Source organism: Chiloscyllium plagiosum, unplaced genomic scaffold (genome assembly GCF_037043375.1).
Source record: "Chiloscyllium plagiosum isolate Xiang-an unplaced genomic scaffold, Cpla_swu_hap1 HiC_scaffold_2, whole genome shotgun sequence".
NCBI classification, from domain to species: domain Eukaryota; kingdom Metazoa; phylum Chordata; class Chondrichthyes; order Orectolobiformes; family Hemiscylliidae; genus Chiloscyllium; species Chiloscyllium plagiosum.
This window is the reverse complement of record NW_028270140.1, coordinates 137,984,268-138,011,662: the sequence shown is the minus strand read 5'-3', so window position 1 is coordinate 138,011,662 and position 27,395 is coordinate 137,984,268. Positions and strand designations below refer to the sequence as shown.

Sequence of the window (27,395 nt, the reverse complement as noted above, 5' to 3'; positions counted from 1 at the left end):
TCTATGTAAAAACCTTGCCCCTCACAGCTCATTTGAACTTCCCCCCCTCACCTTAAATGCATGCCCCGTTGTATTAGATATTTCGACTCGAGTAAAATGATTCTGACCGTCCACCCTACCTGCGCGTCTCGTAATTTTATAGACTTCTGTCAAGTTTCCCTCAGTCTCCGCCACTCCAGAGATAATAACCTGAGTTTTTCTAGCCTCTCCTTTTAGCTCAATCCTCTCTAATCCAGGCAGTGTCTGGGTAAACCATTTCTGCACCCTCTCCAAAGCTTCCACTTCCTTCCTATAATGTGACGACCAGAACTGAACGCCACACCTTGTTGTGTATATGTTTAAGTACAACGCCCTCAGTCCCGTGTTGACTACCTCCATTCTTGTACTTGTCCCCTTAACCACTGTACCTGAATTATAGAATCCCTACCCTGTGGAAGCAGGCCATTCGGCCCTTCGAGTCCACATCAACCCTCCGAAGAGCGTCCCACCCACCCCCACCCCCACCCCCACCCTCTTCCTGTAACCCTGTGTTTCCCATGGCTAATCACCTAGCCTGCACATCCTGGACACTGTGGGCAATTTAGCATGGCCAATCCGCCTAACCTTCGACTGTGGGAGGAAACCCACACAGACACTGGGAGAAGGTACAAGCTCCACTCAGACAGTCGCTTGGGTCCCTGGCGCTGTGAGGCAGCAGTGCTAACCACAAAGCCACCATGCCCCCCTTCTTAAATATTTTTTAAAAATATTTACAATTTTGTTCACTTCCTACATGCTTCATACTTTTCTTATTGTACCTACGCTAACCCTGTGGACTAACCCTATGGGGCAGCACGGTGGCTCAGTGGTTAGCATTGCTGCCTCACAGCACCAGGGTCCCAGGTTCGATTCCAGCCTTTCCGTGACTGACTGTTTGGAGTTTGCACATTCTCCCCGTGTCTGCGTGGGCTTCCTCCGGGTGCTCCGGTTTCCTCCCACAGTCCAAAGATGTGCAGGTCAAGTGAATAGGTCATGCTAAATTGCCCGTAGTGTTAGGTTCATTAGTCAGAAGGTGGGGGGGGGGTACTCTTCAGAGGGTCGGTGTGGACTTGTTGGGCCAAAGGACCTGTTTCCACACTGTAGGGAATCTAATCTAATCTAATCTAATCTAATCTAATCTAATCTAACCTTGTGAATGTTCCTCAGCATCATCTTCTCGAGGAGATAGCAAACAAATGCTGGTCTTGCCAGTAATCCTTTTACAGATAAAAAAAGTTAATTCCTTCTCACCCAAGATCTCAGATCTTTTTATTTTCTCATTCCTCGCCATACAGTTTTTTTTTAAAAAGCATACATCCCAAAATTGCTCGTGAGAGATTTCCTATTGCATAAATATTTGTTACACCATTTTCTCTTTGTATAAGTTAAAATTAGAGGAAATAAAATGTTCATTTGTATAAATTCTAAATAAAATTTAGCATTTTTGAAAGAAATGCTAACTGAAGTATTTCTGATGTAATTAACTTCAAAGTACATATCCTTATTTTCATGCCACACATCAACAATGGGCTTTTACACAGGATGATGTGCACTTGCCTCACCTGCTGTCAGCTCTTAAACACATTACATTACATAATAAAACTAAAAACACAGGGAATATCTTCCATGAACCTTTTCAGTTTTTTCAATAAACACCACAGAGCCACTCATTCCAGAAAGTTGATTGTAAAATTCAGCTCTTGCACTTCACCTCCAATGGACGCTGGGGTGACACTTAGAAAGTGCATTAGTGGACAGCGAAGAGGGTTACCTCAGATTACAACAGGATCTTGACCAGATGGGCCAATGGGCTGACAAGTGGCAGATGGAGTTTAATTCAGATAAATGCGAGGTGCTGCATTTTGGGAAAGCAAATCTTAACAGGACATAGACACTTAATGGTAAGGTCCGAGAGAGTGTTGCTGAACAAAGAGACCTTGGAGTGCAGGTTCATAGCTCCTTGAAAGTGGAGTCGCAAGTAGATAGGATAGTGAAGAAGGCATTTGGTATGCTTTCCTTTATTGGTCAGAGTATTGAGTACAGGAGTTGGGAGGTCATGTTGCAGCTGTACAGGACATTGGTTAGGCCACTGTTGGAATATTGCGTGCAATTCTGGTCTCCTTCCTATCAGAAAGATGTTGTGAAACTTGAAAGGGTTCAGAAAAGATTTACAAGGATGTTGCCAGGGTTGGAGGATTTGAGCTACAGGGAGAGGCTGAACAGGCTGGGGCTGTTTTCCCTGGAGCGTCGGAGGCTGAGGGGTGACCTTATAGAGGTTTACAAAATTATGAGGGGCATGAATAGGGTAAATAGGCAAAGTATTTTCCCTGGGGTCGGGGAGTCCAGAACCAGAAGGCATAGGTTTAGGGTGAGAGGGGAAAGATATAAAAGAAACCTAAGGGGCAACTTTTTCACACAGACGGTAGTACGTGTATGGATGAACTGCCAGAGGAAGTGGGTGGAGGCTGGTACAATTGCAACATTTAAGAGGCATTTGGATGGGTATATGAATAGGAAGGATTTGGAGAGATATGGGCCGGGCTAGATGGGACGAGATTGGGTTGGGATATCTGGTCGGCATGGACGGGTTGGACCAAAGGGTCTGTTTCTGTGTTGTGCATGTCTATGACTCTATGACTCTAGTCCCTCAATCTTCTGAGATTGTTGAGATCCAGGCACAAGTCTGCGACTTTCTGCAGCATTTTCCCCAAATGGTTCCTCTCAGTGTCTGTTGTTATGTAATGTGTGGTACTGTTGCAGCACAGCAGTTGATTTAAATAAGTGAGTTTCCAAATGGAATCCAGTCTGGGTACACCTGTTGATTTGAACTGACATTAGGTGTTGAAAATCTGCCAACAGGCCCGATTGAGCTTCATGCAAGTATGGATCTGTGGGTTCCCAGCAGTCTCAACATTCATCCCAACTGAAGTTTGTGCCCCTTTCCATACTCTCTGCCCTGTTTCTTATTCTGAAAACTTTAATAACCTCGACAGAGTCCTCCCCCACCTTTACCCGTTTAGGTGATTCCAGCATGATTCAGGTAGAGCCTGTCTCATAGAGCTCCCACCTTCTGAGGAAGGGTCACTCAACCCGAAATGTTAACTCTGATTTCTCTGCACAGGTGTTGCCAGACCTGCTGAGCTTTTCCAACAATTTCTGTTTTCGCCCCTCCTTCCCCTACACTGGTTTCCAATGTCCCAGGATTTTGAACCCATTTCTCTCACACCAATCTTTCAGCCACACGGTTACCTGTTTAACCTGTTGACCCTGTGCCAATCAGCTTGTGACTCAGGTGGTAATCCAGAGATTATTAACTTTTGTTTTGTACTTTTTAATTTAGCCCCTAGCTGCTCATATTCCCTCAGCAGAACCTCTTTCCTCTTTCTACCAATATCAACCCAATTTATTGAATTGAATTGAATTTATTGTCACGTGTACCGAGGGACAGTGAAAAGCTTTGTTTTGTGAGCAATACAGATCACAGAGTTAAGTAACATAGATAAGTAAATAACAGGTAAACAGCAGCAAAAACAAAAACACAGGTACAGGCGAATGTTAAGAGTTTGTGAGTCCATTCAGTATTCTAACAACAGTAAGGTAGAGACTGTTGCAAAACCGGCTGGTGTGTGTGTTCAGGCTTCTGTACCTTCTCCCCGATGGTAGACGTTGTAGAAAAACATTGCCAGGGTGGGAAGGATCTTTGAGAATGCTGGCGGCCTTTCCTTGACAGCGGGCCTGGTAGATGGATTCTATAGATGGGAGGTTGGCCTTTGTGATTGTCCGGGCCGAGTTCACCACTCTCTGTAACCGTCTCTGATCTTAAATAGTACAGTTGCCCTACCAGGTAACGATACATCCAGACAGAATACTCTCGATGGCTCATCTCTAAAAGTTGGATTGGGTCTTTGCCGTCATGCCAAATTTCCTCAGCTGCCTACTCAGCCTCTGTATAAAACTGAAATGTATAAAGGACATGGAAACATTGTGCAACATGTCCGAATCAAAGTTTTAAAAAGAAGGTTAAGGTAAAAAGATCAATTTTGAGAAAACTTCCTGACTCCTTGGCCCTAGGCTCACGAGAGCAACTGTAAAAATGAAATTAAAACCATGTATCCCTCTTCTCATCACACAAAATATAAAATAAAAGTTAAAGTTGTACATTGTTCCTAACCATGGGTGGAAGTAATTGCATGGCTTGACTCCAGTAAGGTCACAGAATGATTTGAAGATAAGTCTGAGTGCTCTCGATTTGTGGGACTAGAAGCCAGGGAGGGCTGGAGGAACGGATGAGTGGGACTTAATGCAACATCAGAGAAGATGTGTTGAACAAGTTACAGTTTGTAGAGTATAGACAAAGACAGGTACAAGTGACTCACTCTGACTTACTCTCACTGTCGCGGTCGATATAAAATTCATCATATAGGAAGGAGAAGCCGGCCTGCTTATCAGGAAAATAGCCTCAAGTAACTCTGCATCAATTTATGGATATCAGCCGCTCCTGATGTCAAGGAGTGTTTTATCTTTTGGCACAGGCCTGCATCAGTTACTTCTCGTAAAGTCCGCAGAGTCTGCCAAAGTTGTTTGAACACTCCAGAAAGTCATTGAAATAGGTCAACGAAGGATTAAAAAGGGATGTGACTCACTCTGCATGTGTTTTTTGAGCACGTGCCAAGAAATTGAGAAAATAAATCTGAGTCATTATGCGGATCAGCTGTTTAGAGAATAAAGTGCAGTGCACTCTTAAACAGCCTCTGGCACACTTTATCATGGGCATCAAATTCATCCTCAATGTTTATTCATCTGAAAATGCATAATAAATTTAATTCAGTGGCACTAACCACATTATATGTTAATATAGAGACAATACTTGTAAATTGAAGATTTGTGTCTATTGGAAGTATCAAATTCAACTCCCTTGATATTGTTCCTAAGCCTTTGGCAAAGAGATAACCTGACGGGGAATGTTTTACTCACAGGTTATATAAACAATGTACCAGAGATAGTCTAGAAAGGATTATAAACCAACAACACATCAAGGGATTTAGATGATAAAAAGCAATGATGCCAAGTGCAAGCAAATGATTAAATTCATCTGGATCCCAAGATATTTCCTTGTTGCTTCCAAGCAATACTAATGAGACAAAAAGGCATAACATTTCTGATACATTCTCCCTTGACCTGAACGCCTCCCTGTAGCCTCTCCATAATCCCAAATCTTTTCACAAAGAACAGAAAGCCGAACGTTTCCCATTTGAATTTCTCTGCTTGCAACACTCGATCTAATCCTTCTTTGTGTGAACTCACTGCATTCCGTTCCCCCGGGTCCAGCTGGAATGTTGTCGTCAGACCTGCTGACTAAGGAGATGCTGTTGTCTGGTAAACTGACTCGATTTGGCAGAGGTCCATTGCCAAATTTCCACCAATTATACTTGCTTCCCTCAGGCCATGTGCCTGCCGCTGAACAATATGCATCGTTTTCAGGGCGTATCTTCTCTCGAGATCTTCTTGAGCCCTCCCGCCCCAGTCCTGTTTCTACTCCTTGATAATATCCACTGCTCCTTTGATGCTGCCTGACCTGCTGCGCTTTTCCAGCAACACATTTTTAAGCTCTGATCTCCAGCATCTGCAGTCCTCACTTTGTCCTGGTGGACCCATTGTTTCAACTTGCTCCTGCCCGCCTGAACTGATTCATTCCTGTCTCAGTTCTGTTTCTCTTCTCACATCCAGTCCCTTCCCAGTCAACCTGCACAATTCTCGCAGTGGCCTCCGTCGCTTTGAGACTCCAAATTCCTGGCCCAAATGGTATCCTCTTCACTGTGGATCTCCAATCTTTCAATGCTCCTTCACCACCAGAATGGTCTGCCTCATTCCTTGAATGGGGGACCAACCCATTTCCATCCCTTCTGTGCCTGACTGAACCCATTCTCACTCACTTGGCAACGTCACCTCCAACTCTCCTGAAAGAATCCTTGCAGTTTGGAAGCTGGCCATTCAGCCCATCAAGTCCACACTGACCCTCCGACAAGTATCCCTTCTAGACCCACCACCTCACCTTATCCCTGTAACCCCATATTTCCCATGGCTAACCCCATCCAGCCTGCACATCCTCAGACACTATGGGGCAATTTACCATAGGCAATCCATGCTAACCTGCGCATGGAGTCATAGTGTCATAGAAATGCACAGCATGGAAACAGACCCTTTGGTCCAACCTGTCCATGCCGACCAGATATCCCAACCCAATCTAGTCCTACCTGCCAGCACCCAGCTCATATCCCTCCAAACCCTTCCTATTCATATACCCATCCAAATGCCTCTTAAATGTTGCAATTGCACCAGCCTCCACCACTTCCTCTGGCAGCTCATTCCATACACGTACCACCCTCTGTGTGAAAAAGTTGCCCTATGGGTCTCTTTTATATTTTTTCCCTCTCACTCTAAACCTATGCCCTCTAGTTCTGGACTCCCCCACCCCAGGGAAAAGACTTTGCCTATTTACCCTATCTTTGGACTGTGCGAGGAAGTCAATGCAGACATGAGGAGAATGTGCAAACTTCACGCAGACAGTCACCTTGGGGTAGAATCAAATCGAACCCACGTCCCTTGTGCTGTGAGGCAGCAGTGCTAAGCACTGAGTCACCGTGCCACGCAGCTTTCATTCCCTCTAATTAAAAGTTGTCACTACAGGTACCTGCTTCACTTTGCCTGCCTTTTTTGTGGAACTGCTTTGCTGTGGCGCCATTCAGGCTCCTTGCCTCGTTTCTGGCACACAGTTCACCAAACTGGTCATAGTTCTTGCTATCAGCCCAAAACTGAAAAGTTTCATTTACATTGCTTCCAAACTCTACCCTCTGGCCCATTTCTGACTTTTCAGTTCCTTCCCTTGTCCTCTCTGTTTCCATTTCTGCACGTAGGCAATAGAACAATATAGGTTGTTCTGATATAATAAGCATTCATGAATGCAAATTCTCTGTAATGTGATGGACAATTTGGGGACACTGTTTCTAAAGTGCAAACTTTTAAAGGATGTATTGGTTATATCGCGATTCCAGTCCCATTAGTTGAAATGGCGTTGTTATTGTGTGATGTTCTTATAACACGGGATTGCATGAGAACGGAGCTACTATTATAGCAGAAGCAACTATTTACTATAAGACAAGAATTTCCACAGCTACCTTGGCTATATTTCCTTTTATTCTGCTTCCTAAAGAACTCCATTCCACTGTCCCAGTTTCTACATCTGCTTTACATCTATTCTAATGATGCTATCTTCCACACCATTATACAACCGTACAAATTGGAAAGCCATATAGGTGCCGCAGCCCTTCAAACCTGTTCCGCCATTAATTTGATTTTTGATCTGATTACTCCACTACCCCAATAAATTTTCACCCCCTTGTTTATCAAAAAGCCATCTACTTCCACCCTAAAAATAACCCGTGTCTTTCTTACTCTTTAGCCAAAGGTTGCACTGTGCCTTTGTTTAGTCACTTGCTCCCATGCTGTGAGCCACAGTAGGTTTCCCCCGTCCTCACCATCTCCCACGGATGGAATGCTTGTCTGTAATTTGCAGCAATGTGCCATCCATGCATACATCCTCCCCTTTCTGGCATTCCAAAGTGGCTACTTCCTCCATGATACCCTGGCCATTTCTCAGTCACCTCTCCCCTCCCTTTCCCTAAATCTCCTTTCCTTGAAAGTTCAGGAGATGCAACACTGGCCCTTTGAGCTCTTCCCTTCTCACCATCCAAGGCCTCAACCCCCCCCCCCCCCCCCCCCCCCCCTTTCCAGGTCAAACAGCACTTAACTCAAACTTGTTTCAAATCCGTATGCTGTATTAATTGGTCATGATGTGGTCCTCACGAGTGACCACGGTGTGGAATTCTTCCATTCAGCCTGTGAGCGTGACTCTTGAGTTTCCAGTCTCCTGTATTTTTATGCTCCTTCTTGCTTCCATCCAGACCTCTCTGGCCTCAGTCTCCTGCCGTGTTCCAATGAGACTCAACACAAGGTTGCAGAGCAGCACCTCATCTTTCGATTTGGCATTTTAGAGCCAATTGAGCATTCAACATTACATGTAGCCCTCCACATGATACGGTCAACACTTCAGTCTTTGGAACCGAGTGGATTCATGCTTCACCACTTTGCCAGCCCCTTCCCCGCCTGCCAGTGAAGGGCCAGCACCATGGCATCCAAATGGCCTGTCAAAATTATACCATCTGCCTGCACTTTGTTGCATTATTTCTTGATGCATTTCATTCTACCTCTCTTAATTCTATTCTTTTACTTTCAGAAGGCAGCTTTTTAAAGTTCATTCATGGGATGTGGGCATCACTGACTAGGTCAGCATTTATTGCCTATCCTTATTTGCTCAGAGGGCAGTCAAGAGCCAACCAGATTGCTGTGGGTCTGAAGTCACATGTAGGTCAGACCAGATAATGATGGCAGACTTCTTTCTCTGAAGAGCATTAGTGAACCAGATGGGTTTTTCCTGATAACAGTTTCATGGTCATCATGAGACCCTTCATTCCAGATTCTTTATTGAGTTCAAATTCCACCATCTACCAGGTCAGGCTTCGAACCTGTGTCCCCAGGACATTAGCTGGGTCTCTGAATTAACAGTCCAATGATAATACCACAAGGCCATTTAAGAATCCTGCCTCTTCAAGACACATTTCTTGGTTTCTTTTCTTGCACTTTCCACCATGCCATATGAAACACTTTGTCATAACATCTTTCCTGTACCTCCCCCTTATCGGAGATCTTCATTTTTGTTCTTTCCTCACCTCTCCACCTCTCTCTCCACACCCCTCACCCGTCCCCCATGCGCCATTCCACTTGCCCAGAACCTGACACATTTCTAACTTCTGAAAACAACAACTGCAAGAAATCACAGCGGGTCAGATAATATCCATGGAGAGAGAGCAAGCTAACATATCTTCATCAGTCATGTAGACTCGAAACGTTAGCTTGCTCTCTCTCCATGGATGCTGTCTGACCCGCTGTGATCTCCAGCATCTGTTGCTTTCAGTACAGATTCCAGCATCTGCAATAATTTGTTCCTCCGTTTCCAACTTCTCCCATTTCTGAAAATGAAAGATGAACCACTCGTTGACTGAAACATGGGCGGAGTGTGGCCACTGGGTGGCGTGGCAGTTTGGCACCACTTTCCAACGCTGTCCCGTTCTCAGGGATGTAGCTTCTGAGGGGGTGACGACTGCATATCGACCAATCGTGGGTAGCCGATTGTACCAAATAGGGTGCGATTCTTCATAGACCATCTGGATGCCATGGTGCTAGCCCCTCACTGGCCGGCAGGGAAAGCGGTGGCAAAGTGCCGGAGCATGAATCCACTCAGTTCCAAAGACCGAAGTGTTGACCGTATCATGTGGAGGGTCTGCCCCTCCGCTATGGTAGCCTGGCTGTGGTGGCCGCATTCAATTTAATAATGCCATGGATACATCTTCAGGAGAGCACTTCCATCTTGAGATGCCCTCATGGTTGCCTACCTTACACAGCTGTAACTGTCTCTCTCATTGTGAGTGCCAGCTGCCCAGACCCTTTGGGTGCTTCCAATGACCCTCCCATTGGAAGAGGCCACTCACTGTCCTGGATTAGCCAAGTCTCCGTGAGGTAATTGGCCTCACCTTTGAAAACCTCCTCCAGATCGGAATTCAGCCCAGGGTCAAGATCGGAACACTGAATCTAAAGTTCAGTCCATTAACTCTGTTTCTCTCTCCGTTCACGTTGTTGACTGGCTGAGTTTCTCCAGCATCTTTAGTTTTTAATAATTCTGCGTTGGTGCCAAACTAAACAATATTTAAAGTCATGGAATTTGTAATCAGTGTCTTTTATTTTTCCTTGAAGCACGGTAAAAATGGAATCTTCTGCATTGCTTGGAGCCACAAGGATTCTAAAAGGATAGCAACATGTAGTGGTGATGGATTTTGGTGAGTCACTTTTGTATCACTTACCTCATTTTTAAGCTTGCTACGAGTACACAAGAAATTAGGAGAAATCCAGATATTTGTATGCTTTATGTTCATTGGAGCAATCTGGTTTTCCAGCTTCCTGGGGTTAGCAAGTTTCTTGCACTCTCATTCTCTCCATCACTGCTCCCTGCTCATCTTGCTGTTGCACTTTGCTGGTTTTTGACTCTTTCCTTTAGCCCAACAAGGCCACACCGACCCTCTGAAGAGTAAGCCACCCAGACCTAGTACCCTACATTTACCCCTGACTAAGCCACCTAACATTATGGGCAATTTACCATGGCCAATTCACCTGGCCTGCATATCTTTGGATTGTGGGAGGAAACCAGAGCACCCGGAGGAAACCCGCACAGGCACAGGGAGAATGTGCAAACTCCACACAGACAGTTGCGCGAGGTTCGCATCGAACCCGTGCCCCGGCGCTGTGAGGCTAACCATTGAGCCACCATGCTCAGGCCATTTAAATATTAAATCTGATCTCTCTCTCTCTCTCTGCACCTTCTCTGTGGCTGTAACACTGTATTCTGCACTCTGTTCTGTCACCCCGATGCACTTTGTATGGTACAATCTACCTGTATAGCACACAATACAACTCATTTCACTGTATCCCAGTACATGTGACAATAATCAATTAATCCTTTCCTTCTGGTCATCTCCAATCTGTGAAAGTGCAGAAATGCTTTCTGGAGACATGCACTGGTGACATCACAGGCACAAAGGGATTTAGTGTGAGTGGTGCTAGGGCTGAGAGGTTATGTCTGGCAGGAAAGACCAATCAGAGTGTTATCTTTCAGAAAAGAAAGGCTGAGGGCTGACTTTGATAAAGGCTTTGAAGAATTTTCTTTAATTGGTGTTGGGATGTCGTGATTAATGATCCATTTCAGTGCCTCACTGTGAATAGTCATGATGGCACCAGAAATCTAATCTAGTTGAGGTATGTACGACCCAAAAGGGGATTGACAAAGTAGATGAAGAGAGGATGCTCCCTCTTGTGGGGCAGCCTAAAAAGAAAGAGCATAGTTTTAAGATAACAGGTGACAGATTTAAAACAGCAACAGGGAAGAATTACTATTCTCCAAAGGTCATGAACCTGTGAAATGCCCTACCCCAGAGCACGGTTCATGCCAGGACACTGAATAAGTTTAACAACGGGATAGACATTTTGAATTAATCACGGATTAAAGGGTTATGGGGAGTTGAGGCTAAGATTTGATCAGCCATGAGGTGACAGTGGTTCAGTGGTTAGCACTGTTGCCTCACAGCACCAAAAGTAGGCCATTCAGCCCATCAGGTCTGCTCTGCCATGCAACAAAACCATGGCCTCGGATGGCTACAATCACAATTTGAGCTGTTCTACTTGGGCTGCACATCATCCAAAGGCCATCTCCAATCAGTTAAAGATTTTCCAGAACGTCTGCAGAAGATGGGAACCCTAATCCTCATCACTTCGAGTCATAGAGACATGGAGATGGACAGCATGGAAGCAGACCCTTCGTTCCAACTTGTCTTTGCCGATCAGATATCCTAATCTTATCTAGTCCGGCACCCGACCCATATCCCTCCAAACCCTTCCTATTCATATACCCATCCAAATGCCTCTTAAATGTTGCAATTGTACCAGCCTCCACCACTTGAGTGGTGGCAGCTTTGGCTGCTCATTCCATACACATACCACCCTCTGCATGGAAAGTTGCCCCTTAGCTCTCTTTTATATCTTTCCCCTCTCACCCAAAACCTATACCCTCTAGTTCTGGACTCCCTGACCCCAGGGAAAAGATCTTGTCTATTTACCCTAATCATGTCCCTCATGATTTTATAAACCTCTATAAGCTCACCCCTCAGCCTCCGACACTTCAGGGAAAACAGCCCCAGCCTGTTCACCCTCTCCCTTCAATCCTCCAACCCTGGCAACATCCTTGTACATCTTTTCTGAACCCTTTCAAGTTTCACAGCATCCTTCCGACAGGAAGGAGACCAGAATTGCACGCAATATTCCAACAGTGGCCTAACCAATGTCCTGTACAGCTGCAATATGACCTCCCAACTCCTGTACTCAATACTCTGACCAATAAAGGAAAGCATACCAAATGCCTTCTTCAATATCCTATCTACCTGCGACTCTACTTTCAAGGAGCTATGAACCTGCACTCCAAGGTCACTTTGATCAGCAACACTCCCAAGAACCTTACCATTAAATGGATAAGTCCTGCTAAGCTTTGCTTTTCCAAAATCCAGCACCTCACATTTACCTAAATTAAACTCCATCTGCCACCTCTCAGCCCATTGGCCCATCTGCTTGATTGCAGTTGGTTCCATTTGCAGTCAGCCAGGAGATGCGTCATCGAAAGGTGGAGCTGTTGACAGTTTGTAGCAGTGGAGTGTAGCGCAGCAGGAACCAAGGGGCTTTTGAGACATGTCTGCATTGAGTTTAAGGTCCTGTGTGGGGCAAAACGCTTTATTAGCTGTCCACCAGTCAGGTTCTTTGAGGAGGATGTTTATCCTGTCGACATCAGGAGGTTCAAGGTGTGCCATTTGGAATGTGATGGTGTGGACAACCCAGAAACAATCCTTATGACTTTCCCGAGGTAAATACCTACCATGCTTTGTGTGCTAGCTCCTGGGCCAGGTTACACAGCGGTACCCCACTGCTGGGACCATCACGAGTGGAGCAGTGCTGAGTGGGTCACCTCAGGCGGAAAAGTACAGCACAGAACTGGCCCTTTGGCCCACAATGTTGTGCCGAGGTTTAATCCTAATGTAAAGGATAATAACTTAACCTACGCACCCCTCAACTCACTGCTGTCCATCTGACTGTCCAGCAGTCGCTTAATTGTCCCTAATGACTCTGCTTCCTCCACCACAGCTGGCAAAGCATCCCATGCATTTACAACTCTCTGCGTAAAGAACCTATCTCTGACGTCTCCTCTATACCTTTCTCCTAATACCTTAAAACTAGGACCATGCCAGTCAATCTTGCCTTGGAGAAAAGTCTCTGGCTATTGACTCTATCTATTCCTCTCATTATCTTGTATACCTCGATCAGGTCTCCTCTCTTCCTCCTTCTCTCCAGAGAGAAAAGTCTGAGCTTATTCCACCTTTCCTCATAAGGCAAGCCCTCCAGTCTAGGCAGCATCCTGGTAAACCTTCTTTGCACCCTCTCCAAAGCCTCTATATCTGTCCTATAGTAGGGCAACCAGAACAGTACACAATATTCCAAGTGTGGTCTCACCAGGGACTTGTATAGCTATAGCAAAACTTCATGGCTCTTAAACTCAATTCACCTGTTAATGAAAGCCAAAGCACCATATGCTTTTTTAACAACCCTTGGGTGGCAACTTTAAGGGATCTATGTACTTGCACACCCAGATCCCTCTGTTCCTCCACATTGCCAAGAATCCTGTCTTTAACCCTATATTCGGCATTTGAGTTTGACCTTCCAAAATGCATCACTTCGCATTTATCCAGGTTGAACTCCATCTGCCATTTCTCATCCCAGCTGAGGGAGTGTAGAGTCACATGTTGGCCAGACCATATTAAGATAGCAGTTTCCTTCCCTAAAGCTATGCACTCTCCTAGCCTGATCCTGTTCCACTCCTTTTTTTGTCCAACTCCTTGTCTCTCTTTGGACTGTATCTCCATCCGTCGTTTATTCCTTACCCTCCCTCTCCCCCGACTCTATCTTCTGCATAAAAAAATACATTTTCCTAACTGCCATCAGTTCTGAGGAAGGGTCTCTGGAACCGAAACGTTAACTCCAATGTCTCTCCACAGATGCAGACAGACCTGCTGAACTTTTCCAGCAATCTCTGTTTTCATTTCTGATTTCCAGCATCTGCAGTTCTTTCAGGTTTTTTTTACTTTTTGTTTGCTTGCAGTATTATTCGAACAATCGATGGGAAACTCCTGCACAAGTACAAGCATCCAGCTGCTGTCTTTGGCTGTGATTGGAGCCAGAACAATAAGTGAGTGCACCCTTCCAACAGGTCAGTTCGTTCACTGACCCTTTCAGAATTGCAATCTGTTTATCCCTGTGGAATCTGAGACAATATGTTTGTGGTGCTCGACGCATGGGCTTCTTGCTTATTCAGGTGGGTAAAAACAATGACTGCAGATGCTGGAAACCAGATTCTGGATTAGTGGTGCTGGAAGAGCACAGCAGTTCAGGCAGCATCCAAGGAGTTTCGAAATCGACGTTTCGGGCAAAAGCCCTTCATCAGGAATAAAGGCAGAGAGCCTGGAGCGTGGAGAGACAAGTTGGAGGAGGGTGGGGGTGAGGAGAAAGTAGCATAGAGTACAATAGGTGAGTGGGGGAGGGGATGAAGGTGATAGGTCAGGGAGGAGAGGGTGGAGTGGATAGGTGGAAAAGGAGATAGGCAGGTAGAACAAGTCCGGACAAGTCATGGGGACAGTGCTGAGCTGGAAGTTTAGAACTAGGGTAAGGTGGGGGAAGGGGAAATGAGGAAACTTTTGAAGTCCACATTGATGCCCAGGGGTTGACGTGTTCCGAGGCGGAAGATGAGGCGTTCTTCCTTCAGGCGTCTGATGGTGAGGGAGCGGCGGAGAAGGAGGTCCAAGACCTCCATGTCCTCGGCAGAGTGGGAGGGAGAGTAGAAATATTGGGCCACGGGGCGGTGTGGTTGATTGGTGCGGGTGTCCCAGAGATGTTCCCTAAAGCGCTCTGCTAGGAGGCGCCCAGTCTCCCCAATGTAGAGGAGACCACATCGGGAGCAACGGATACAATAAATGATATTAGTGGATGTGCAAGTAAAACTTTGATGGATGTGGAAGGCTCCTTTAGGGCCTTGGATAGAGGTGAGGGAGGAGGTGTGGGCGCAGGTTTTACAGTTCCTGCGGTGGCAGGTGAAAGTGCCAGGATGGGAAGGTGGGTTGTAGGGGGGCGTGGACCTGACCAGGTAGTCACTATGGGAACGGTCTTTGCAGAAGGCGGAAAGGGGTGGGGAAGGAAATATATCCCTGGTGGTGGGGTCTGTTTGGAGGTGGCGGAAATGTTGGCGGATGATTTGGTTTATGCGAAGGTTGGTAGGGTGGAAGGTGAGCACTAGGGGCATTCTGTCCTTGTTACGGTTGGAGGGGTGGGTCTGAGGGCGGAGGTGCGGGATGTAGACGATATGCGTTGGAGGGCATCTTTAACCACGTGGGAAGGGAAATTGTGGTCTCTAAAGAAGGAGGGCATCTGGTGTGTCCTGTGGTGGAACTGGTCCACCTGGGAGCAGATCCGGCGGAAGCGGAGGAATTGGAAATACAGGATGGCATTTTTGCAAGAGGTAGGGTGGGAAGAGGTGTAATCCAGGTAGCTGTGGGAGTCGGTGGGTTTGTAAAAAATGTCAGTGTCAAGTCGGTCGTCATTAATGGAGATGGAGAGATCCAGGAAGGGGAGGGAGGTGTCAGAGATGGTCCAGGTAAATTTAAGGTCAGGGTGGAATGTGTTGGTGAAGTTGATGAATTGCTCAACCTCCTCGCGGGAGCACGAGATGGCGCCAATGCAGTCATCAATGTAGCCGAGGAAGAGGTGGGGAGTGGTGGCGGTGTAATTACGGAAGATCAACTGTTCTACGTAGCCAACAAAGAGACAGGCATAGCTGGGGCCTATATGTGTGCCCATGGCTACCCCTTTGGTCTGGAGGAAGTGGGAGGATTCAAAGGAGAAATTGTTCAGGTGAGGACCAGTTCGGCCAAACGAATGAGAGTGTCGGTGGAAGGGTACTGTTGGGATGTCTGGAGAGGAAAAAATGGAGGGCTTGGAGGCCCTGGTCATGGCAGATGGAGGTGTAGAGGGATTGGATATCCATGGTGAAGATGAGGCGTTGGGGGCCGGGGAAACGGAAGTCTTGGAGGAGGTGGAGGGCGTGGGTGGTGTCTCGAGCGTATGTGGGGAGTTCCTGGACGAGGGGGGATAGGACAGTGTCGAGGTAGGTAGAGATGAGTTCAGTGGGGCAGGAGCATGCTGAGACAATGGGTCGGCCAGGGTGGTCAGGCTTGTGGATCTTGAGAAGGGGGTAGAACCGGGCAGTGCGGGGTTCCCGGACTATGAGGTTGGAAGCTGTGGGTGGGAGATCTCCTGAGGCAATGAGGTTCTGTATGGTCTGGGAGATGATGGTTTGGTGATGCGGGGTGGCGTCATGGTCGAGGGGGCAATAGGAAGAGGTGTCCTCGAGTTGGCGTTTGGCTTCAGCGGTGTAGAGGTCAGTGCGCCAGACTACCACTGCGCCCCCTTTATCCGCTGGCTTGATGGTGAGGTTTGGATTTGTAGCAGAGGGATTGGAGGGCTGCACGTTGTGAGGGTGAGAGGTTGGAGTGGGGGAGGGAGATAGACAGGTTGAGGCGGTTAATGTCCCGGCGGCAGTTGGAAATGAAGAGGTCGAGGGCAGGTAATAGGCCAGCGCGGGGTGTCCAGGTGGATGCAGTGTGTTGGAGGTGGGCGAAGGGGTCCTCAGAAGGTGGGCGGGAGTCCTGATTGTGAAAGTAAGCTCGGAGGCGGAGGCGACGGAAGGATTGTTCGACGTCACGGCGTGTATTAAATTCATTGATGCGTGGACGGAGGGGGATGAAGGTGAGTCCTTTGCTGAGGACTGATCGTTTGTCCTCAGTGAGTGGGAGGTCTGGGGGGATGGTGAAAACTCGGCAGGGCTGGGAGCTCAGATCTAGTGTGGGTGTGGAGCTGGGAGTGGGGGTAGAACCTGTAACTGGAGTGGGTGTGATGGTGAGGGGAATGGGGGTGGAGTCATGAGCAGGGCCCTTGGGGTTCTGGGGGGTGGGGATAGTGACAGTGGGGTCTGTGGGGTGCATGTCAGCAGAATGCAGGTGAGTGGCGCTGGTGGGGGTGGAAGTGGTGGTGACAATGGCAGTCGGGGTGGCGGAAGTCACTGAGCATGTGGCATCAGCGATGATGTGAGGGGTGGAAGTGATGTCACATGTGATGCATGAGGAATTGTGAGGGGTGGAAGTCAACTGGGTCAAAGTTGGTCTGTCCCAGAAAAAAAAAACTCAAGTCCCTTTCCAAGTTTTGCTTTCCTTCAATGGAGACTGAGGGAATTAATAGCGAAGTCGTTTGTGATTCACTGTATGTATCCCAGGTAAAATGTAACATAAAAAATCAGGTTCCAATGAGAGAGCAAGCGTCCCTCACAATTCTAATATCTACAATACACTGTCGATCACAAGAGCAGAGATGTTGAAACAACCTGACATTTTCTTTCTGAATCTCATGCTTTGATTATTTCGCTGTCAGATATTTGTGCATTGGAGTCAAAGGGAGTGAGAAAGCAAGAGGAAAGGATTTACGTTAATGCAGCTGGCTATCACCATTTATGGGACCCATGTTCAAAATGAACCCAGTCTGAGGGCATTGCCTATGCTACTGGTGAGACACAGTTCTGCAAGAAGCAATCACAAGTTGCCATGGGCTCATTCACAGCACTAACACTGAGTGCCACATAACAGGACTCTTACCTATCGATCCCATCCCATCAATGTTGGCCACACAATAAAAGCCAGGGTGAACCTGGTTAGGAAGTTCTCTGCAACATCACTGGAGATGGAGGGGGTTGTTGTACAGAAAGCATAGAACATAGAACGATACAGCGCAGAACAGGCCCTTCGGCCCTCGATGTTGCGCTGACCTGTGAACTATTCTCAGCTCATCCCCCTACGCTATCCCAGTTACAACTGCACTAAGCATACTCAGTATCACATGACTGGCTGTAGTCCATTTTGCTACAGTATATGGGTCTGGCTCAGTACCTACACAGGCATCACGTAAGTGCAGCTAAATGCCGTCATGAGGACACTACAGCTGAGCAGCTCCCAGAGCTGTCTCACACTGTGTCATCTGCCTTTCTCTGTCATGCCATCTTGCTCCATGGATCATGCACAACATCGGCCTTTCCATTCTTGAAGACTTGAAGAGGCCACCAAGAAAGTACTTCCAAATGCACCAGCATTTCAGAAAAGAGGCAGCTTCTGTTCATAGAGCTGGTGTTAACCCACTCCCCACATAGACAGGACTGTGAAATGCATGCAGCATTAAAACCAACATCCCTTTACTGACCCAACAGCAGGTGACCTTGTCCGTGAGGACAATGTGTCCACCTATTCCATAATTGGAAGAAGAAGGACATCCTAAAGTGCAGATGTAATTGTGATTCACAGACCTAAAGATCTGCTTTAGGAAGTGTACTGATCCTCTACAAGGTACCTCATCGAATGCGTAGCCAATTCAGGCATCCCATGATAAACTGTTCCTCAATACAGTAGCCATATTACAAAGCTGGTCATGTCACTTTGGTCTTGAAGAACTCAGGAGTCTTAGGTTCGAGCTAAGGCACATTGTTTTGGGTAAAATTGAAAGAAAACTGTTCAGTACTTTACCTGACCTGAGGGTATTCATTACAATCCTGGATAGTCACCAGTGTAAAGTGTTCCCCTTTCTCACAGTAACGTCCTTTACCATGAGGAGAACACATCAAACAAATCTCAATGAGACACATTTTAAAGATGTTTCTTCACTTCTTTTGATTATGAATTTAGTTAACTGTCATCCTTGCCTTCCAGAGATATGATTGCCACTGGCTGCGAGGACAAGAGTGTTCGAGTTTACTATTTAGCAACCAGCTCTGACCAGCCGCTCAAAGTTTTCACTGGGCACACTGCCAAAGTGTTTCATGTTAGATGGTCTCCCCTGAGAGAAGGCATCCTTTGTAGCGGTTCTGATGACAGGTACTGTTTCTTCAGCACAATGAAAAATTTGGTGCCAAAATCTTTTATTCCAGTGATACACAAAGCAACTGTGAAAGGTAATTACTGAAAATTAAATTAAATAACAGTGCCTCTGCATTTGCAATCATCTTGTCTTTAAGTGCTGCTATTAACCATTCAAATATAGAACTTCAATCTTATTAATGTGGTGAACTTTTACAATATATTCTTACCCTGTACAAGACATTGGTTAGGCTACTTTTGCAATACTGCGTTCAGTTCTAGTCTCCCTGTTATTCAAGGATGTTGTGAAAATTGAAAGGGTTCAATAAAGATTTACAAGGATGCTGCCGGGGTTGGAGGGCTTGAGCTATTGAGAGAGTCTGGGGCTATTTCCCCTGGAGCATTGGAGGTTGAGGTGTGACCTTATAAAATCACGAGTAACATGGATAGAGTGAATAGCCAAAGTCTTTTCCATGGGGAAGGGGAATCCAAAACTAGAGGGCATAGGTTTAAGGTGAAAGGAGAAAAATTTAAAAGGAGCAATTTTTCATGCAGGTGGAGGTCCATATATGGAATGAGCTGCCAGAGGAAGGGGTGGAGGCTGGTGCAATTTTAAAAGGCATCTGGATGTTACATCAATAGGAAGGGTTTAGAAGGATATGGCCAAATGCTGGCAAATGGGACTAGAATCATTTGGGATATCTAGTTGGCATGGACGCGTTAGACCAAAGGGTCTGCTTCCATGCTGCACATCTCTATGAATCTGTGACTCTTACTATTTTGAAATTTGGATGATATAGGAGAGGTGTACGGGTTTTTGCTTTTCAGTGCTGTAAAGGTCTGATCTGTTTCTTTAAAGAGAGGGTCAGAAGATAATTTGGAGCAGTGAGCTAAAAATAACCTTTCCAAAAAAACATGTAACTTTAGCTATCACCTTCCTTGTAGATGGTTGGTGGGCTTTTTGGAGTCAGGGGATGAGTTATTCACTGTCGGATTACTAGCCTCTGATTTACTTGCTGTAGGATTACTAGCCTCTAACCGTAGTGTTATATGATAAGTCCAATTCAGTTCTGGTCAACGGTAACCCCTAGGATATTGAAAGTTGGTGATTCAGTGAAAGGAGTGCCACTGATGGTTCGATTCTTTCTTGTTGGAGGTAAATATTTCCTGGCTTCTGTGTAGTGTGAATGTATTTTATGACAACTTTGAATTTCTGACATTAGAAATTGCTCTCTGCTTTCTGTATTTTCTCTGCAGTACTGTGAGGATATGGGACTACACACAGGATGCCTGTATCAATATTCTAAGTGGACACAAAGCACCAGTGCGAGGTCTAATGTGGAACACAGAAGTCCCCTACCTCTTGATATCGGGCAGTTGGGATTACACTATCCGTGTCTGGGACACCAGAGATGGAACCTGCCTGGACACAGTGTATGATCATGGTGCTGATGTCTATGGTAATGGGACACCTTACTGTTAACAGACAAGAACACTCTGAAGGAATGTAATATGCAACAAACAATGAGAGTAGAAAATTATATTTGAGGCAGTGGTTTTAGTAATCTTGTTGACACATCAACTGCAGTTTATTGCCACCTTGATCCTGGGCCAGTAGGTAAAATTCAAAACTGGACTGCAGGTATTAAGTTTTCTTTTCTCAGCTGAGTGCTTTCCACTGAAGAACACACTGGAAAGTTTGAAAGAGAAGTAATTATTCATGTTTTAATTATTTACGTTGAACAATAATTATTGTCAGTGGCTGCAGTATTAAGAAAAATAATGCATTAAATGCTCATAACTTATGAATAATGTTGAGAACCTAGCATTGAGAGAGAAAATATAGTTGTTTTAAAACTAAATTTAAATTGACCAGTTAACCAAATGAAACCAAGTTAAAACATGATTGTTCCTGAATGGGAACTATCAAAATATCAAAGAAAACTTAAAATTTAAGTCAAATTGTTGTTTTAGGAGCTGATTAAATGCCTTCATTCCCCAACAACCCCCCCCCCCCCCCCCCCCACCCACCTCCACCGTGTCTGCACTCTCACTTTATGTATTTTGATTAAACCAAGTTGAGCCACATTAACAACTGAAAGCCCTTTGAGTGCTGATGATACATCCCTGCTCCCATAGTCCCTCTTTATAAGTGCTCCTAGTACTTACTTAAACAATGCCCTTCACCTTTGTGTCTGAGCTATTCAATTAACACACTATTACCATCTCCGGTCATTCAATTCTATTTTATGATATTTCAAATCAAATTGCAATAAAGAAAAGGAGCACACTGCAATTATTTGAATTTCCTGGTCAGACATTTCACTTGCTGAAAGGACAAATTTGAACAACAACATTCCTGAATGAGACCATTCCCAAATCTCCACTTTATAATTTTAATGACTGGTAAAATCAGAGTTGCAGCAAGTCCAACTCATTGACCTCCAATCCCATAAATTCAGCAAACCCTTCAGGGGAATGGAGCTTTATTTTGGGAGTAATTATGTCTCAAAAGATTCTCATCCTTTATTCCCACTCAGCCTCCTCAAGTGTTCAGGATCGACTGAAGATTTTGCCCGTTGCTTCTTGTGTACATTTACCTAAAATAGCCATTTTATTTCGGAGGGTGTTTACTTGACTAACTAAATGTAGATTATTGTGGTATCAAACTGAATGGGGGAAGGGGAGAGATGGAATTTTATTGTGAATGGATGAAAACATTATAATTCAAGGCAATTTATTTCTTAGAATCCCTATAGTGTGGAAACAGGCCACTCAGCCCATCAAGTCCACACTGATCCTCTGAAGAGCATCTCACCCTTACCCACCCTGTATTTCCCATAACTAACCCACCCCTCCCTGGACACTATGGGCCATTTAGCATGGCCAATCCATCTAACTTACACATCCTTGGACTGTGTGAGGAAACCAGAGCACCCGGATAAAACCCATGCAGACACAACAGGTCACTCGAGGGTGGAATCGAACCTGGGTCCCTGGTGCTGTGAGGCAATAGTATTAACCACTGGGCCACCATACAGCCCTTTAGTTCAAGAATATTACTAAAACATTACATAACTTCAAGTTTAGTTACAAGGCATACATCTGTTTTTTTGCCACTCTTAAATATTCCTGTGTATTTTATAAACGTTAAATGTTTATTTCAATTTATGAGTATTTGGTAAATAGAAAGCACAAAATCTCACTCTGAAATCTGTGACCACAGACTTTGCTTAGCAACACCAATTGGCCTGATTCTCTTAAAATTCCCTTTCTATGTTTTGAATTCTATCTTACTCTTATTTCCCAGTGAAAGACATTTTTAATTCATTGCCACAGTTTGATCGCAAGAGATGTTGCTAATGGGATTAATTTAAAGAGCTGATTATTTATTTAATGAATTAATTCAATTAATCTAAAATTGGCAGGAATCAGTTGAGACCCTTTGTCCAATGAAATAATCCAGGAGTACATTTATTTAGTGAAAAGCAAGTGGCTTATGCACTTTAATGTCAGATTCAAGTAAATTATTAATGATATATATATACGCACAGATCAAACATATTCTGGAGCACTGTTTGCTGACTGCTTACTTTAAGTAGTTGAAGTGATAAGTGTTGATCATTACCATGTTCCCATAGCTTTAATGATTCTAACTATTAGTTCCACCACGATGCTATAAAACCTTTAATAAGAGCTGACAGCATCGATTTAGAAATGGCTGTGAGAAGTCCCATGATTGTTTAATTCGAAAGAGGTTAGGGCTATAACTGCAAAATGCCAAATGTGTAACAAAGGCTGGTCATTAATCAGTCAACATCTGATAGTAGTGTCACAATTTATTGAAAGCTTTCCCCACTTCGCCGCATACTGCCCAGTGCATGAGAAGAGCAAGAGTGGAGAGAGTGAGCCTATGTATCATTTAAACTGCAGCTTGAAGGGTGTTGTATCTCATACAGCCAGTCTGGATTATTTTTCATAAAATGTCTTCTATCTATCATGCTCCCAAGATTTTTTTTAAATTAAGGCTTTCATCTCGGTTCTAATTTTGGATTTATTTTGGATTAATTTATCTCCTTCGAAGATCCCTTTTGGAGTCCATTGAGCATTCCGATTTCTGCCAGTGGTGGCTTTTCCTTCAGTTGTCTAAGTCCTAAACGTTGGAACTCCCACTCAGCCTCTCTGCTTCACTACCTCTCTTTCCTCTTTTAAAACAAGTCTCAAAATCTCTCCCTTTGACCAAGCGTTTGGCCATCAACCTTCACACTGCTATGTGCAAAAAGATAAATTAAGCCAAGCGTAGACCATTTGGCCCATTGAGCTCCACTATTTAGTAGGATCATGGTTGATCCAAGTTTGGTCCCAAATCCCACACAGACACGGGGAGAACATGCAAACTTCACACAGACAGTTGCCTGAGGTGGGAACTGAACCCGGGTCCCTTTTGCTGTGAGGCAGCAGTGCTAACCACTGAGCCACCGTGCCACCCCACAATTGAAGATGAATACGGAATATCTATTCACGTGCCATTCCCTTACTTTCTGTTATTAATTCCTGAGGCTCACTCTGTAGAGAACCAGCGCTCACTTTACCTACTCTTTTCCATTTTAAGTATAATTTCAATTTTAGCTTTATTTTGGATTTCTTTGAAAGAGGCCATTCAACTCAGCATATTTGATAGTAGGATATCTTTTTTTGGGGATGTAATGTTCTAACCTTGCCTTTTTGAATTTTTGCAGTAAGTAACAGGAACTTAATTCCATCACCCCAGGTTTGACCTGTCACCCCAACAGGCCTTTCACCATGGCATCATGTTCGAGAGACTCCACTGTGAGGCTTTGGTCACTAACACCTCTGATTTCTCCTCTCCAAATAAACATTCTGGCTGAACAACAGTGGGAGGAAATAATTGGGAATACAGGTATGTGTGCCACCTGATCATATTCTGATTTACCCCAGCACCCTTCCAGGTTTGAAGAAAAACTCGAATATGTCCTCCTTGAGCTGCTTTCATGAGAAACCAAACTTTAGCTGTGCACTCGAAGGAGTTTAGAAGGGTGGGGGATGGGATCTGGTTGGAATTTACAAATTATTCCGAGGCCTGGTCGGAATGGGGATTGGAAGAGGATGTTTCCATGATCGGTCAACCCCGGGCACACCTTCAGAGGGAAGGGATAATCCTTTATAACTGAGATTGTGAGGAATGTTTTCTGCCAGAGGGTGATTAACTTATGGAATACATTGGTGCAGCAGACTGTGGAGGCCAAGTCATTGAGTGTAATTAAGATAGGTTCTTGATTAGGAAGGGAATCAAGGGTTATGAGGAGAGGGCAGGAGAATGGAGCAGAAATATCAGACATGACAGACAGACTCAAAAGATTTATCAGGATGTTAACGAGAATGGAGGGTTTGAGTTATAAGGAGAAGGTGGATAGAATGGGACTTTTTTCCCTGTAGCATTGGAGGCTGAGGGGACGACCTTATAAAGGTTTATAAAATCATGAGGGGCCTCGATTAAGTGAATTGCCAAGATTTTTACTCGTCCAAAACCAGGGGACATAGATTTAAGGTGGGAGGAGCAAGATTTAAAAGGGACCTGAAGCTCAACAGTTTCACTCAGAGAGTGGTGCACACATGGAACGAATTGCCAGAGGAGTTGTTAGAGGTGGGTGCAATTACAATGTTGTAAAGGACAATTGACAGGTACAGTGATTGAAAAGACTGAGAAGAATATGGGCCAAGCGTAGGCAAACAGGACTAGTTCAGTTTGGGAAACTTGGTCAGAAGAAGCAGATTCACCTGAAGGCCATGTTTCTGTGTTGTATGAGTCTGTGACTCTACAAATGCCCTAATTCTGCTCCTATATCCTATGGTCTAAATACATTCAGATCCTTTGGCTATAATCTCTGGTTCAGACAATGCAGATTTGTTCAATGCATCTCCCAACTAGCACATTGGAATTCAATAAAATTGAATAGGGATTCTGAATGGAATTCTATTTGGGATTCATTTGTTCAGTCAAGATAATGATGACTGATTTGAATGCTGTTCCTCAGAGCATAAGAAGTAGGAAAGAGAGTAGACCGTTTGGTCCTTCAAGCCTGCTTTGTCTGAGGTCTTTACCTCAGTCATGCCTTCCCCTTACCACTTAATTTTTTTTCGGGAGGCATCTTTTGATATCTATATTGAAAAAAAAATACAACTCCGGAGCAAACCAGTGCCGTTTGGGATAAAGAAATGTAAAGAATCTCAACCCTTACATGTAAAGAATCTTTCCTCATCCCAGTCCTAATTAGCCAATGTTTTGTTCTGAGACTCTGACCTCATGTTCTATCCCTAACAATTGGAAACATATTCTCAACAGCTGCCCTGTCAGAATCTTTTATCCTTCAATCTGAATTTGAAAAATACTGGGTCTTTTGCCCCCAGATCTTCATACCTTGTTGCCACGAATGGTGGGATTGAGTTATAAGGAGAGACTGAATGGGCTGGGACCTTTTCACTGCAGCATAGGTGCTTGAGGGGTAATCTTGTAGAGGTTTAGAATGTCATGAAGGGTTTAGGTAAGGTGAATGGCAAAGGTCCTTTCTCTAGGGTGGGGGATTTCAAGACAAGGGGCATGTTTTTTTTAAAGTGAGAGGAGAAAGATTTAAAACAGACATGAGGGGCAATATTTTTACACAGAATGTGCATGGTTTATGGAATGGACTTCCAGAGAAAGCGGTGGATGTGGGTACAGTTGCAACATTTAAAAGACATTTGGATAAATACATGAATAAGACATGTTCAGAGGGATATAAGCCAAGTGCAGGCAGGCGGGACTAGTTTAGTTCAGGAACATGGTCGGCATGGACTGGTGGGAATGAAGGATCTGTTTCTGTGCTCTTTGACTCTATGACCTCTTCTGAAAGATGTTGACAATGGCTTTCCATGTTTACCCCACCTCCCCCCACCCCCCCTTGCCTGATTTCACTCCCATCACGAATACCCTCGAACTGGTGAACACAGAAGCATAGAACGTCAACCCCTAACCTCTGTAAGAAAACAAAAATGCTTTCAACTACTGAAAATCATAATGAACATTCATAAATAAATTAGTGAACAGAAATAATCATGATAATAAATTTGAAGGGGAGGCAATGGCCTCATGATATTATTGATAAATATTAATCCAAAGACCCAGGTGGACCTGAGTTCAAATCCTGCCACCCATGAATCCAGTGTCGATTGTCAGGAAAAGTCCATCTGGTTCACTAATGTTCTTTAAGGATGGAAGCTGCCATCCTTGCCTGGTCTGGTCTACATGTGACTCCAGATGTACAACAATGTGATTGACTCTTAAAAGTACCCTCTGGGTAATTAGGGATGGACAATAAATGCTGGGCAGGCCAGCGACGCCCACATCCTGGAAATGAATGAAAACAGAAGTGGTGCAAATATGGAGTGGCCCAACAGCAGCTGGAGAGATAGGAATAGAGTCATTGGCTGAAATTTCCCAGCCCTTTCAAGGTGGGGATGAACCGTGGGGAGAGCAGTGGCCGACTGCTCCCTGACATGTTCATGTGCCTGGAGCACTTTCCCAAAGGCAGTCTGTTTTACGCCATGGAGGTCGCCCATCTATTAAGAGAATAAAGATGCCACTTTATGGCCATTTCATGGCAATAGTGGAATTTTTCTATTTTCAAAGCAACACCTCACCTTGTGCATAGGCCTTAGAAAGTAGGCCATTCAGCCCTCGAGCCTCCAACTCAATGGAGTTGGCACATTGATGCCTCTGCTAAATCTCCCCTCCCCTTTCCAGAGCCATGACAGTTATCAAGCCACACTCCCTTATATGGAGGGGCCATGTCACAAAGATGGCCTGACAAGAACAGGGTGGAGCTGAAAATGTGTTGAGAAAGTGAGGACTGCAGATGCTGGAGATCAGAGCTGAAAATGTGTTGCTGGAAAAGCGCTGCAGGTCAGGCAGCATCCAAGGAGCAGGAGAATTGACGTTTCGGGCATGAGCCCTTCTTCAGGAATGAAGAAGGGCTCATGCCCGAAACGTCGATTCTCCTGCTCCTTGGATGCTGCCTGACCTGTTGCGCTTTTCCAGCAACACATTTTCAGCTCTGATCTCCAGCATCTGCAGTCCTCACTTTCTCCAAGAACAGGATGGAGAATGGGAACCCAATGGGTGTACATGAACTAGTGGGGTATATCACAGCTCACTGGCTTGAGAAGAACTGGCCCCATCTTCCTCACCTTCACAATAAACTATTCTTCCAACAGCATTGAAAACCCATCCCACGTGTTAATGTCACCCTTGAACTGATCACTAGCACTGGTGCCTGTATGAGAATGGCAGGAGACAAGGAGAGAATTTGCTGAATCAGTTCACACCAGAATTCCTTCAATGTGTTTCAGATCGTGCAATGTCCCCAGGTGCTCCCCCTTTGCTTTGTGGGAAAGTGTCCCGGGATATCAAGCAAGAGCTGGATAAACTCACGAGTAATGTGCGGATTAAGAAGCTGAGATGGTTCTCGGAATGTTTGTCAGTAAGTCCTTCTATTGTGATCACTAGATCTCATTACGTTGCAGAAATAATGTCAAGTTCAGCAGTTTGACATGATCTCCAATTCATTGAATCCTGATTAGCATCTTCAAAATCCTGATCCTTGATTCCAAATC

At 45.0% G+C, this 27,395-nt stretch overlaps 1 protein-coding gene across 7 annotated transcripts in view; it reads left to right on the top strand.

Annotated features, from left to right (window-relative positions):
* Positions 1-27,395, top strand: part of wdr17 (WD repeat domain 17) — a 253,003-nt gene that overhangs the window by 130,354 nt on the left and 95,254 nt on the right. For all 7 annotated transcript variants that reach the window (XR_006313775.2, XM_087973815.1, XM_043704725.2 and 4 more), the window contains 6 exons: positions 9,886-9,968; positions 13,883-13,969; positions 18,579-18,743; positions 19,983-20,185; positions 23,497-23,646; positions 27,132-27,262. Coding sequence is in view for 6 of the 7 variants with exons in the window: in XM_087973815.1 (XP_087829941.1) it covers positions 9,886-9,968; positions 13,883-13,969; positions 18,579-18,743; positions 19,983-20,185; positions 23,497-23,646; positions 27,132-27,262 (819 nt within the window). In the remaining variant the exon portion in view is untranslated. The remainder of the gene's footprint in view (positions 1-9,885; positions 9,969-13,882; positions 13,970-18,578; positions 18,744-19,982; positions 20,186-23,496; positions 23,647-27,131; positions 27,263-27,395) is intronic.